Source organism: Candoia aspera, chromosome 7, assembly GCF_035149785.1.
Source record: "Candoia aspera isolate rCanAsp1 chromosome 7, rCanAsp1.hap2, whole genome shotgun sequence".
Taxonomy (NCBI): Eukaryota; Metazoa; Chordata; class Lepidosauria; order Squamata; family Boidae; genus Candoia; species Candoia aspera.
The window spans coordinates 16,209,094-16,223,522 of record NC_086159.1 but is presented as its reverse complement, the minus strand read 5'-3'; the positions used below and the strand labels follow the sequence as shown (position 1 = coordinate 16,223,522).

General features: G+C 35.6%; 1 protein-coding gene across 5 annotated transcripts in view; it reads left to right on the top strand.

The window, feature by feature from the left end:
• The window catches only part of ERC1 (ELKS/RAB6-interacting/CAST family member 1), a 168,796-nt gene that overhangs the window by 57,629 nt on the left and 96,738 nt on the right, over window positions 1-14,429 (top strand). For all 5 annotated transcript variants that reach the window (XM_063308521.1, XM_063308525.1, XM_063308524.1 and 2 more), the window contains one exon: window positions 131-324. In XM_063308521.1, coding sequence (XP_063164591.1) covers window positions 131-324 — 194 coding nt within the window. The remainder of the gene's footprint in view (window positions 1-130; window positions 325-14,429) is intronic.

The following is a 14,429-nucleotide window of genomic DNA, read 5'->3' as shown; positions in this document are numbered from 1 at the left end:
ATATTGGATTAGATTATTAAATGGTCCCATTTCATACAGAGTGGCTCTTGTTACCCTCTTCGTTCTTTCAGAATAGAACATTTTGTAGGATGGATGGGCACACTAACCCTTGGAGTGTTTTTTTCTTCAGGCTTACGAAGCAACCATTGAGGCCAGGGCCAATCCAGAGATGAACGATAGGTTTCAGCAGTTCGAAAAAGAGGTGGCCCAGTACCGAGAAGAATCTGCCAAGGCTCAAGCTGAAGTTGATCGTCTGTTGGAAATCCTAAAAGAGATGGAAAATGAGAAGAATGATAAAGATAAGAAGATAGCTGAATTGGAAAGGTGAGAAGGGTATAAGAATGTGAGGGAAGGAAAGACATATTTCATATTTATTAAGGTTTTAAAAAAAAAACTAAGGGATGTGTGTGTTCTTAAAATAATTATGTTTTTCTTAATAGTTGAAAAGTCTGCCATTTTTTTACTATTCTGAAAGATAAATAGAAATTTTTGGATTCTGTCTAAACAGTGGGAACAAAAGACTGCTGAAGTCCTATATGGTTGCAAGAAATGTAACTTGGTGAATTTCAGTTGCATTAATAAATTAGGCAGTTTATGGCTTTGAAATAGATTTTCCATGTCTTTGTATTACTTTAGCAGTGTTTAACCATTCCACTAAATTTGATCAATTAATAATTTGTCACAGAGAAAAATCCTAGGAACATAACTTTGAATGAAAAGTAAAACAAAAAAAACGCCCACAGATTTGTGCTACTTTTTCATTCAATGACCTGTTGTTCTAAGCTCTTCAACTGTTTAAAAAAAAAAACCTAAAAAGTATTTAGAATGCGATCATTATTGTTTTGAAAAGTGTATTATAGAAGTCCATTACTTGGTGGTGCGTGAATTCATTCTTTTCTACTAGAGATTTTCTTAACTTAATGTGGATTTGGTGTCCTATTTTTCTTCTGGGTCCAGTTTAAAGCATTGGTTTTAGAATTTGACTATCCAAGAAATAGTCAAATTCCTTTGACTGAGATTCACCTATCTCAGAATGAACCTTCTGGACATTATGGCTAGCAGAAGAGGTGCTTTAAATATTTTATCAGGCACATGGGAAAGGACCTTCCCATATATTGTGCCCAAGCTGTAAAATGCAGAGAGCTGCACTCAACCTCCACCTTTTCTGCTTTCAGGAAACTAGCCAGGGCCTTCCTCTTCAGCCAAGACTTTCATGTTTGAGTCAGTTGGACAGCATTTAACCGCTTTTATGTGATTTTGACTGTTTGCTTTATTGTTTTAATTGTTAATGACCTTCAGCGTGTTATGGGCAGAAAGGCAGGATATAAATCCTATAAATAAATGTGTGCTGCCAAAAGCCAGTAAAATCATATAGATTAAAGCTGCTTCTTAAAGAATTTTTTCTTTTATGGATGCATTAATCCCCAAAATGAAATAGAATTGCTATTTTTCATCTTCTGTGTTATTCTTTCATTTGACATAATATTTCAGTGTGTGAATTCTTAGTAAATAGATTGATCCAGAAATCTAACCCTAACCCTAGACAACGTGATCTGAAAGCAAGTACCTTGTAGGGAAAAGCTGTACGTTTAGTGTTGCTAACTCTCAATGTCATCTTCCACATTGAGAAAAAAAAAAGTACAAAATACAGAAAAACCTTCTTACTGTCAACTTGCTTTCTCTGTGTTTTTCTCATAATCATTTTTTATTGATACTTGTTTTGCATTTTCTTTCTCCCTCTCTCAGGTTGATTTATTGTGTGATTCCTTTGGTAATGCATTTTCTCAAAAAACATACTTCGCACAGACTATCCTTCTTATACCAGGGGTCTCCGTCTGAATTACAAACTGTAAAGTTGGGGGGGGGGGGGCTTGTATGGAAGTTTTGTTCAAGGCTGTGAATTTGTTTCTTGCCTGTGAAATGCTGTTTCCCACTCACTGGCTGCAGTTTTTCTTGGGGTTGTAGTAAATATTTTGTGTGTGTGTGCATGTGTGTGTTTATTGCATTGTAACAGTGTGATTTTTATAATAGTCAATCCACTGGCATAAAATTATAAGGACTTCAAAGTGACGTATATTTTTTAATCTTACCTCTTATTCAATTATAATATTTCTGAAACCACTAATGGATCACTTTTTAATTTTAAAGCATAAATAAATAAAACATACCAGTATGTTTAAAAACAGAACAATGGAAAGATAATAGTAAAACAACCTGAAAATTTTGAATAAATATTGTTCAATTTCTTCCATACCAGCAGTTGTCTAACTGTTCACTGTTCACTCCCCACCCCACCCCCAGTTTTACAAGCGGCTTAGAGAGGGGTAAATATAAATGCTTCATATATAGTAGTCTGGCTCAGATTTGAATATTACTATACTTACAAGTCGTTCAATCAGGCATTATTATTATTATTATTACAGATTAGTTTTCCTTACGCCTATTTTTTAGCTGAGCACAAAGTTCTATGAACCACCAACAGTACTCTATTTAAAATGGCTAGTCATACTGTAGAACACTGTTTTGAAATAAATTGTTTTTGTACTCATTTCACAGACTGAGGTTTTTAGTGCAATTAGATGGATAAACTTATTTTTGCAGAGTGTATCTAAGACATACTAATTGTGTGGTAAACTGTTATCTGATAGGGACAATCTACTAGATAACCCATAATTGGGTTTAGTTTGGCTCAGAGATAACTCTCAGAAATACCTGCGTGTATGTGGCATCTCCAGTGGCATATAGTAATACATTTATAGTATATCCATATATAGTGTTTATCTATAGCCTCTGTAGAGTTTGTAGGAAGTACATATATTAGTGTTCACTATTTTTATATATTATTCAGCAGATGCTGAATTAATAGTTGGTATACTCTCTGCTACTGAGGAGGAACAAATCATAATGTCTTTTCTGATGTTTCTTTGAAAATAAAATTTCTGATAGTGTCTCTCCATGAATTTTGAATCCATTTGCAAAATGAGTACAAAGAATTGAGGAAGCTACTGTACAAGCATAGTGATTCCATGTGCAGCATCCTATTTTTATGAATCAAGGTTTTTTACTGTAAAGAGCAAATATAAACAAAAATGAATGAGACCCAAGAAGTGAGAATGGATGTCTTGAGAATGAAACATAGATTTCAGGAAATATGAAAAAGTTATCAAGCTTCCCATTAAAAAATAGGCCTTTCAGTAGAGGGGGTATTACAGAGTAAAAGGTTTTGTTTTATAAAATCATAAGGTTCTATCGTTGTTTTAGTTGATACATAAATTAAAATTTCATTATCAAAGTGATGTATTTGTTGTCCAGCTCATAAATTCATTTATTATTTAAGGAGTCATGATAACAGAATCTGAAAACCCTTGTCATACATTATGAAAAACCCAGGGTTATATATAATGCAGTACTTATATCTTTGGAATATATATGCACACAGAGTTATAGCATATACTTGATTTTTAAAATATAAAGTCTACATTTGATGTTAAAACTACAAACAAAAATTTCCTGATTTTTGTAGCCCTTTCATAGTCAGGAGTGAATGATTTATCAAGTAGATTGTAAGCTGTTTTACTATGTTATTTAACCTAATAGCATTCCTTGGCAAAGAAGAAATTTAACTTCTTACAGTTTTAAAGGAATGGTCTTGGAAATTAGATATATAAATTTATATTATAACCTCTTCTATTATAAGCAAGTAAGTGATACCTAAAAAAAGAAACATTAACTCCTATCTCTGTTTTTAAATTCTTCTTGCTTAGATCAGGGAAAAAAAGATTAAAACCTAAGTATCCCAACTAAACTGATTTCCCATGCTGATTACAACAATACTTCAGGGAAGAATTGGTGATACGAGAGCAGCTTTCCCAGTGCAGAGGCCAAAAGATTGTCAGTCCAGTAATAATCTTCAGTGACAAGGTTTTAGTAAAAGAAACTTGACCCATGCAGATCAACTTGAGTCGAAGCTGGAATAACATGGCCTTTTTCTGTTCCACTAGAATGAAAGGAATACTAATATGCAGTTTCTCTAAACCCACAAGAACTATGAAGCATATCATTCTACATAACTGTTCTAGTTCAGCCAAAAGAAATGGAAAAGAAAATATCAGGACACATTTATTCAGGAGAGTTATGTGGTGTCTTATCTGAATCAGTTGACAAGTTGAAAGCAACCAGTCATTGCTCTTCTCACATTTTAAGGAGTTTGTGCTTCATTCTTAAGTCCATGGATTAATACCAATTGAACAAAACCAAAAAAGAATTCAAAATTACTGCTTTGAAGATGAATAGTTTAAGCAATGTTCATTTAAAATTATTTTTCATACTTGCAGTGATGAAATACCCTCATTTTCAGTGTTGTTCTGGCTTTGTCTGAAGATACATTTAATAGCTTCCACCTTTCACTATTATCTACAATAGTAAAAAATTGTGTGCAAGATACATACTTTTGAGGCTTGCAAGAGGGATGGCATCTAGATTTTATAAAGAATCTGGGAAGCATGGATGCTTGAAGAAGAAAGTTGCTTGTAGTAACGGTGGTATTATTTTGTAACAAGATATGATATGTTTTAACTGACCTTGCTTGTTAGGCCTGCTGTATTTGGGGAAATTCCTTGGACCTTTTTAAGCCAATTTCACTGATGTTGGCTTTTAAAGGGACATTTGTCTGTTTAAATATTGGTACACAGTGGACCATTTCTTAGGAAGCAGTTAAGTCAGGATTCATGCTCAAAATTGTGTACCTCTTGATCACTCATGCCTATGGGAGCAGTTAAACAGCTAGCAAGCCCCCATCCATGGTTTGTGCAGTGTTAGGAGCAAAACCAGGATTCTTGGTTTGTTGTCCTACAAGGCCAGAATTGTAAGTCATAAATAAACCTAGCTTATGGCTCTGGCCTATTATGAGATGTACACCTGGAATATCAGTTCTCATATAATGATAAACAGATCAGCAGTGGAGGTCTCAACATTTGTACAATCATACTTGAAGAACAACCTAAATGTGAGCAATTAAGCAGTCTGTATAAGCACACTTGCACAATCATTATAATTCTTAACATGTGAGCTAGAACAATGTTCACTACTGCCCTGCAGCCATGTGTTAAATATGCCAATACTGAGATTTAGCCTAGTTTTTACTGAATTGCTTTGTAACAAACAAACACTGTTTTGTTGTCAACAATTAAAACAAAATCTTTTTAAGCATTCTTCCCTGAGATCTTCAACATTTGTGTCGGTCAGATATATTTTATTAATCCTTATTCCAACAAATAAAAAAAGAGATTTCTGCTGCCATCCAGGTGAAAAGTACTATTCTTCAGAAGCGTATTTTTAGGAAACAAGTGTAGCCTTTGATAAACAATATCCATTGTATCAATTCAGGTTGTATAACCTTTCTAAATGCCTTTATGTTGCTTTTATGTTGCTCACAGATATTCTAGAAACTATTGTTAATAGTGAATAAAAGAACAGGGTATGCCTACTTTTCTTAATGCATATATTTGCTAGTAATAAAAAGGATTATAATAGTGGCCACTAGATCAGAATATGTCTATTTTATAAGATCTTTTTCTATTTCTTTTAATTTGCTAAAACTAGATCAGCTTATTTGCTGTTGCCTGCAGATGTCATATTAATCAGTGAAAATGACTGCTCCAGCAGGTCCCTGGTTTAACAACGTCCCAGTTTACGGACAACTAGTTAAGAATGGTCTGCCATAAAGCCTGTTACATTAAAAATCTGAGTTAAGTACAGTGTTTCAGGTTTGTGTATTACTATGCTTAAGATGTTTTAGTGTATTTGGAAGTGTTTCTGAAGTTTTTTATATGCATAGAAAGGTAAAATATATACTATATACTGACAAACATTTGACTAACTGATGCTAAACTGTTCCAACCTACATACAAATTCGACTTAAGGACAGACTTAGAAACAGAACTCGTTCTTTAACTGGGGACCTGCTGTATAGAATTTATACCATATATCTCAGCCACACTTACTGCTAATATGTAGTTTTTAGCCTGCTTCCTGTTCAGTAGTATTGGAAAGAATTGTCTAAAAGAAGCTAGTTCATGGAGCTGAATTATAGTTAACTTGAGAGTAACAGTCTTATGAAATCCAATATTCGTATATTAGTTTAGATTGTTCACACTCTGAATTTTCTAGGTTCTCTTGAAGCTTTATGAGCAGCATATGAAACCTCACAGTTTCACTTAATCTATGTCCTCTTACTAAATTTGGCTTCCTCTTTAAGGCAGTCTTTTTAAATAAATGTTATACTTGGCTGAGGAACAGCCAAAAGAAACTTGTCAGTATTCTCAGGATTTTGACTTTCCTGCTATCTATGATAAAAAATTTCCTCAAAAGTAAAAATTTAACTTTTCACTGTGATCCACACAGTGCCCAGGATATTCTTTCAGTATTACTTGCAGGGGGCGGGGACCTATCAAAGAGTTTTTTGGAATCATACATTATGTATGGAATGATATAATCTAATAGGTGGCTCTTTTGTTGATGGGCACACTTTCCAAGATGGTGAGATTTGACTGAAAATGTCTTACCTTGTTTTCTGGCCCTGCTTTCTGATGCCATGCTGCTCTTCTGTCACTCTTCTTGATGTGTCAGCTTTGGAGTGTGTTTCTCATTAAAACTTTCTCTAACTTTCTCTTTCACATTCCCTACCCTGGACTTGCTGCTTGCTTCAGCCTCACTTCAAGGTCAGTATGTTAATTTAAAGATTTTATTAAACTGGTACAACTGAAATTTGCGGTGAAACACTGGAGCCCTTTTTTTCCTATAAAAAAGAAATTAAAAATCTTAAACTGCTAAATGATTTTCTGCAGAACAGAGAAAGAATGCCACAAAATCATGTGATTTATTCATATATTAGCAGTATTCCTATTATGGTGATGAGTAGGAGAGGATGGGACAGGCAGTATATTGATGATTAGCTTCTTCCCCCATCATCTAGGCTGACACAGTTTTTCAGTGTAGCTTCCATCTCACTCATATTCAGTTTTCTTTCTTGACCAAAACTTCGTGATAAAAGGGATGCATGCATTGTATTTTCAAGTGGGCTGACTGGGAGCTTAGAACTTAGTTATCATTTTTATTTGCTAAAATATTTGTTGTGATCCCTTATATGAGAAGAATGCTAGTTGAAGGCTAAGATCAATAAGTGTACTACTGCTATGTAATAAGTATTTTCTGAGTCTCAAATGTTTGAAAATTCATGAGGATATAAAAAGAGAATTGCTTTTATGGTAAACAGTTGAGCATCCTTTTAAAAAGAAAGCATGTTGATGTAGTGATGGATGTTTGCAAAATGGCCCTCAAGAATATAGACTATTGAATATGATGCTAGTCACATGTTTCCTCTTTGCAGGTTTCAAGAATTATCGAAAGGATGTTATTAAAATTCTAAAATTATTTCTATAAGCAGACTTACAATAAAAGTCTGTGTTGAGCTATTGATCAGCCTCCCCCTTGGTATTAACTCCACTTACTCATATATAAAGGAGGATAAACTTGGGAAGCAAAAATAACAGTAAAACTCCCTGATTTCATTGTATATAGTGGGAGAAAATTTAAAAACACTGTTGTGGTAATTCATAACCTATGTGTGCCATAGAACCCCCAAACATTTAGCATGTGGCTTTATTAATGCCATATGGAAGAAAATGGTGAAACAGGACTGACAAATCCCAGTCTTCTGCTAGGTAGATATGTTTCTGGTCAGGTCTAGAATATTTTAAAGCAAAAGACCATAAAGAATAATTTTTTAATCCAAGCAAAACAGCACCTTAATTTCTGACTGGATAAGAAGCCAGTTGGAAAGAGACCTAATCACATTTCACCAGCTAAATGTGAACAATACTGAACATACGTTTGCCCTAAAATCATGTGCCAGAAAATTGCATTGAAATATATTTGCTAGGAACTTGTTTGGTGTGTAGTGCATATTGTAAAGGCCCTTCATTTAAAAAAAAAAAAAGTCTTACCTCTGGAAGGAAGAGTCCAGCTAATTATTATATTTAATTATTTTGCACACATAAAATAAACTTTTAAAAGTAAACAAAATATATTCTAAACATGTCTGTTACACTGGCCTGCATTCATATTAACACTGAAGTCTTTGTAAATGTTTGTGAACGATGCAAGAACTCATATTGCAAATACTGCCACATTTCCACTTTAATAAACTTGCTAACATGCTGAATTTGAATAAAATAAAAGCATTGCAGCTTCCTGGCTGGGTAAATATGCTAGTGTAAAAATAAATAAATCATAGAATCAGGAATGGTCTGGTATTCATGCATTTAGCTACTATACATACTTATGTGTGCATGTGTTTGTGTATATATGTGTGGAATTTCAAAAGAAGACAGTTTGAGAGACTACCTAGTACATATTCTTTTCCAGCTAGCTTCCTATATTTCTTGACATTTATCTGCATTGTAAATCTTCTATCATGCAATAATTTCCTGTTTTAAGTTTGAACAGATTGGCAGCTTTGAGTAACAGTGAGGAATTTGTCAAATATGAGTCATGAGAAGTAGACACTCCCTGAAGGAGTGACATAATCATCCTTGGTTCATCACACTTCTGCAGGTGGTTAGGGAACATATTTCTATTCCAGGAGCAAGGACAGATTCTTCATCCAGAGAATCTATCCATAACTCTTTCCATTTCTTAATTAAGCTATTACAGCCTAATCCTTCTAACAGGACATGGTAAACATATTAGGGACAGCATACAACCTTTCTTCCGGGGAAGTATAATTTCCAAATCAAAAAACAATACTACTACATTTTTGGTTGGTCAAGACAATAAAGTTTGGAGCAGTCAAGCAAACCACAGGGAACGCTTTTTCTTGTATAACTGAGACAGAGGAAATAGCTGAACCTGTTCTTGAGATAGAAGAAGTAGTTGCAGACTTTGCAGAAATAGAACATGGTTATTGCCATAATCACAACTAAGATACAGTATGCTGCAACTTGAAAACATATAGGGAATGGGTAATATATTTTTACAGAAGGATTACCTGGCAGGTGCTTCATATAATAAATTTAAAAATTAACACTGTGTTTTCTTGTTTATTTAACAGTGTTGGATGGAATGGGTTATTATATGATGGAAGCTGGTTGCATCTGTGTTGCTCAGACTATTAATACAAAATAAGAATTTTCAGTGTATTCAGTTCATGTGAACAAAACACATAACTGCTTTAAATTGTAAGCTTCTTTCACATCACATCCTACTAACATTATGAAGTTCCCCTTTTGATAACATACTTCATTGTAATGGCTTGACTTATTAGTGATTACTGGGATTTTAATTTACAGCTATTAATTTAATTTGCAGCTTTATTTATTTATGTGCTTTATCTACTGCCTCAATCCTTATAGTCTCTAGGCAGTTTACAGATATTAAAATAATATAATTGAACATTATTAAAGCTACCCTGTTGCTTTAATAATTGTATTATGTGGAATAAACCACTTTACTCCTTCTAATCTTTTTATTGAATCCACTATGCATTGATTGATTGATTTCAGTTTATATGGCTGCCCATCTCATTGTCATGACTCTGGGCAGCTAACAACAATTTTAAAAAATACAGCTTGAACAGCATCACAACCAATACATAATTAGCGAGGATAAAACTAGAAACAAACATCAAAAACCAACATTAACATAACCATCTTGTGGGTTCTGTCATACATTCCTACTCTCATGCCCAGTCAGATATCTGTATCATCTCAATCAGGTGAGCTTGGGCCACCTGCTGGAGCTCTGCCAAGGAAGGGGTCTTCTCTGTGCCACATATCCCACACCCCACCACAGAATGAGGATTCAACTCTGTGCTCTTCCCTCTTCACTTGCTTCTGAGGGAACCTGGTTAGTTTCTTTTCCTCTGCTGACTAATATGCTTACTTCAGGTCACCACATCTGATCTGAGGTTGCTTTATTGATAAGAGAGTGCAAGTAAACTTCTTTATGGACATATCTGCATAAGAGCATTGCCTAAGTTTTAGGCCAGAGCAAAGTTCTTGGCAGGTGTTATACTTTACAGATTTTAGATAGTATTATACTTTAGAGTCTCAGTCTCCAGGTTCTTGGAAGTATTCTTGCTTATGGGACAGAGATCAAGATCACAGTGCATATGTTTACGGAGATTCTAAAAGTGCCATCTCTGAGCTGAGAAAAATTCTTGCTAAATGGTTTTGCAGATGATCCTTTACAGTAATTATAAATAAGATCATTGACTGCTGAAGTCTTGGGACATGAGAGATTTCTTCCTTCTGTTATATATACTATTTTGCCTGGTCTTTAATGAAATAGAATATCATTGGGAAGAACTTCCTTAGAACTTCTACTGTAGTTCCTTTATTGCTTGATGCTTCTTACTAATACTGACTTAATTGTAAAATTAATACTAAATAATTGATTATAATTATACTTTGCCTTCACTTTATCCAAATAACTATTATTTTGGGTTCAAAGTGGCTTTTATTCTTGGATTTCTAAAATTAGAACTAGCTTTCATAGCTTTGCTATATAAATCTTAATAAATAAAATATTTATAATATTTTTTTTTAATATAACCACATTCTTAAAATAACTTTCCAAGGAAAACCTCAGTGTAAGAAAAAAAGGAAAGAACACAAACAGTTATTCAACTTACTTTGGTAAACAGTCAAAATTAAGAGTTTTACATCCAAAAGTATAGATTCAAAGCCTTGTAAATCAGAATCTCATGTATATGTCACACAGTGCAGAATTATAGATAGTTCTAAAAGATTCACAATCTTTTTCTCTTCTAGTAATATTGTTCAGTGACTCCCTTCAAATATAAAATTCTGAGAATTGGATTATAGAAATGGAAATGCTATTAGATGCCTATACCTTTGAATTCTATTGCAATCCTTTTTAAGGGTTAGGTAGAAAGTTGTCTTCCACTCATGCCTGTCTTTTCAATTCTACTTCCTTTTTCTTTCCTCTATAGTTATCTGTATATGGAATTTGTTTTTAAGATTTGGGTTTCCTGGTTCCCGGAAATAAAATCCACCCAATCTTCTCTAAAAACCCATTTGGGACTTCTTCCTGGCACACATACAACCGGCTAGTTATAGTTTTGTGACTTTTAAAGGATCAAACATTGTTTTTATTGGCACTGGATACCATGTCTTATAAATGTAGTGGAAAAGGGAATAGCAGTGTAAGAAAATGATAAGGACTTGTGGCAAAAGCTGAGAAAGAGAACTCCTGATTGACTTGAAAGTATTCATCTTAATGGTGCCAAAGCAAGGTTTGCCCAAAACATGATAGCTTTTTAACATTTAGACTCTGTCTTAGGCATAGCTGAAAAGAAATGGGAAATGGATCTACCATTTTAATAATATTACAAAGTAGACATTGTCATAGGTTCGTTTTTGGATAGTAGAGACATAAGCAGGAAGCCAAGCAGAATTCTGTTTTACTCTTGCAGGGATACCCTTATTGCTTTGTTCTTACAAAAATGAAGTCTTTAGCCTAACTCTATCCTACACCTGTGCCTGTCTAATTCCTACTTCCTAATCATCTTGCTTATTTTTTTTTCAGTCTTACTCACTTATTCACAAAGTGCTTGAGGTCTATTTCTAGTGGAGGAGGAGCCACACTGATAAATTAAAAATCCTCGCCAGCCACGAAGGAATACCTGGCAACCTGATCGGCTTTCTGGCAGGTAGCAGAGTGGCATCAGTGCTGGAGTTGGTGGCGGTGAGGCTTGGGGGTGCTCAGCAGCATGTCTTTTTTGGGGGGGGGGTGAACTTACTGACTTTTTAAAAATGCCGGCAGGTTTGCAGGCTTCAGAAGCTGCTTGGTGGGCTGCTTGTTGTGCAGGCCTGCTTCAGACATTGGTGGGCTCCCTTCAGCCATTTGTACCATCCAGCCTCCCCATTTTTCCCCCTGCCTCTTTTCCAACAGATTGTGGTGCCAGTCTGTTTGTTAGCCCTGCAAGGTAGTCCAGACAAGAAGCACAGACAGAAGTACTAGCTCTGTCTTTATTGTTAGGCTACATCTTGCAAGACTGAAAGTATTTCTCCCTTCCTTTCCTTTTACTCTCCAGAAAACTAGGGAGGGTCCCTTCTGAAACGCTTCCCACGCCATCTCCCCTGCTGTGGGCTGAGACATCTCTTACATGCAGGTTGTCTAGGCTGTGGCTCACTCTCCTGTCTCCCAAGTTCATTCCCACAGACCATTACACTGCTGCTTCCTCACAGATTGTTTTTGTAGCTCTGCCTGCTGAGGAGTTTACTTGGTAAAAAATTCAGCTTTGCCAGGCTTTGCTTTCTCTTATTTGCTTTACCCCCATAATGGGATGCTTTTCCAAGCTCCTCATAGTTGACTCTCCTTTTCTTTCTGTCAGGCTCCCAGTGTTCTAGCTACTTCTTACTATTTCTTGCCATCCTCTTTTCCTGGGCTCAAGGCTTCTTTCTTCATTTCACCAAAAACCAAAGGTGTAATCTCCAAGAATAAAGAGATACACCAGCATCTCTTGCTTCTGTGGGAGCTTCCTTTATGACCTTGTTGGCTGCCTGGGAGGCAGAAGAAGAACAGAGATTCATGGTGATTTAGGAAAATGAGTTTAGGTTACTGAAACGGAAAGAACGAGGAAAGAACTTGTTCATTCCAGAACCTCTATGTCAGCATCCAAGAAAAAAAAATCAGAAAGGGTGAGTGGGTTACCCTTTCCCATTCTCTCACTACCATACACTCCTATTAAAAACAAAAAGGGGCAGGGGGGGTTCACATCTTCCATACTTTTCCGTGTGACCTTCCTTCCATGTATCTCTCCTTTTTTAAAATCTGGTACCTTATTTTTATCATCATTTCTTCTTTCTTGGAAGAATCTGTTACCTTGATCTCTCAGGTTGTCAATTTTTTCTGTTATTGCTAGTTCGTTTGTTTGTTTTTCACATTTCTTCACCACCCATCTCGGCAAGCGACTCTGGGTGGTTTACAATCAAATTAAGATAATAAAAGATTAAAATATCATAAAAACAGATTCATTATAAAAATATAATTATAAATATACACTGTGTGCACAATTATTAGGCAGGTTGTATTTTTGAGGATGAATTTCATTATTGAATAACTACAGTGCTCTCGGTCAATCCAAAATGTTAATAAACCTCAAACCTGAATATTTAAGAAAGTAAAAGTGAGGTTTTGGCTTTCTTAGGAGCATATCTATGTGTGCACAATTATTGGTTAACTATTAGTGTGCAGAATTATTATGCAACTAAATGAAAAACGAAAATTCCCCCATCTCACTTGTTTATTTTCATCTGTTAAAGTGAGAATAATAAACAAACAACTCAAAATTTACAAATAAATATTTCTGACATTTCAAACAAAAAATCAGTGACCAATATAGCCACCCTTCTTTGCAATAACAGTCATAAGCCTTCCATTCATGGTGTCTGTCAGTTTTTTGATCTGTTGACGATCAACTTTTTGTGCAGCAGCAACCACAGCCTCCCAGACACTGCTCAGAGAGGTGTACTGTTTTCCTTCACCTTACATCTCCTGTTTGAGAAGGGCCCACAAGTTCTCAATAGGGTTTAGGTCAGGTGAGGAAGGGGGCCATGTCATTATTCTTTCATCTTTGAGGCCTTTACTGGCTAGCCACACAGTGGAGTACTTCGATGCATGCGATGGAGCATTGTCCTGCATAAACATCATGGTCTTCTTGAAAGATGCAGACTTTTTCCTGTACCACTGCTTGAAGAAAGTGTCTTCTAAAAACTGGCAGTAGGTTTGGGAGTTGATTTTGAGTCTATCTTCAACCCGAAAAGGTCCAACTAGCTCATCTTTAATCATACCAGCCCATACCAGTACCCCACCTCCACCTTGCTGGTGTCTGAGTCGAAGTGGAGCTCTGTGCCGGTTACTGATCCAGCCACGGGCCCATCCATCTGGTCCATCAAGAGTCACTCTCATCTCATCAGTCCATAAAACCTTTGAAAAATCTGTCTTCAGATATTTCTTGGCCCAGTCTTGCCGTTTCAACTTACGTGTCTTGTTCAGTGGTGGTCGAGTTTCAGCCTTCCTTACTTTGGCCATGTCTGAACACTGAACACCTTGTACTTCTGGGCACTCCACGTAGGTTGCAGTTCTGGAATATGACAGCACGGGAGGATAATGGGTTCCTGGTAGCTTCAAGTTTGATTCTTCTCAAATCTTTGGCAGTTAATTTGCGTCTTTTTTTCTCAACACGTTTCTTACAACCCTGTTGACTATTTGCAACAAGAGGTTTCATGGTTCTGTGGTCACGCCCCAATATCTTAGCAATTTCAAGAGTGCTGCATCCCTCTGAAAGACTTCTTACAATTTTTGACTTTTCAGAGTCAGTTAAATCTCTTTTTTGGCCCCTTTTG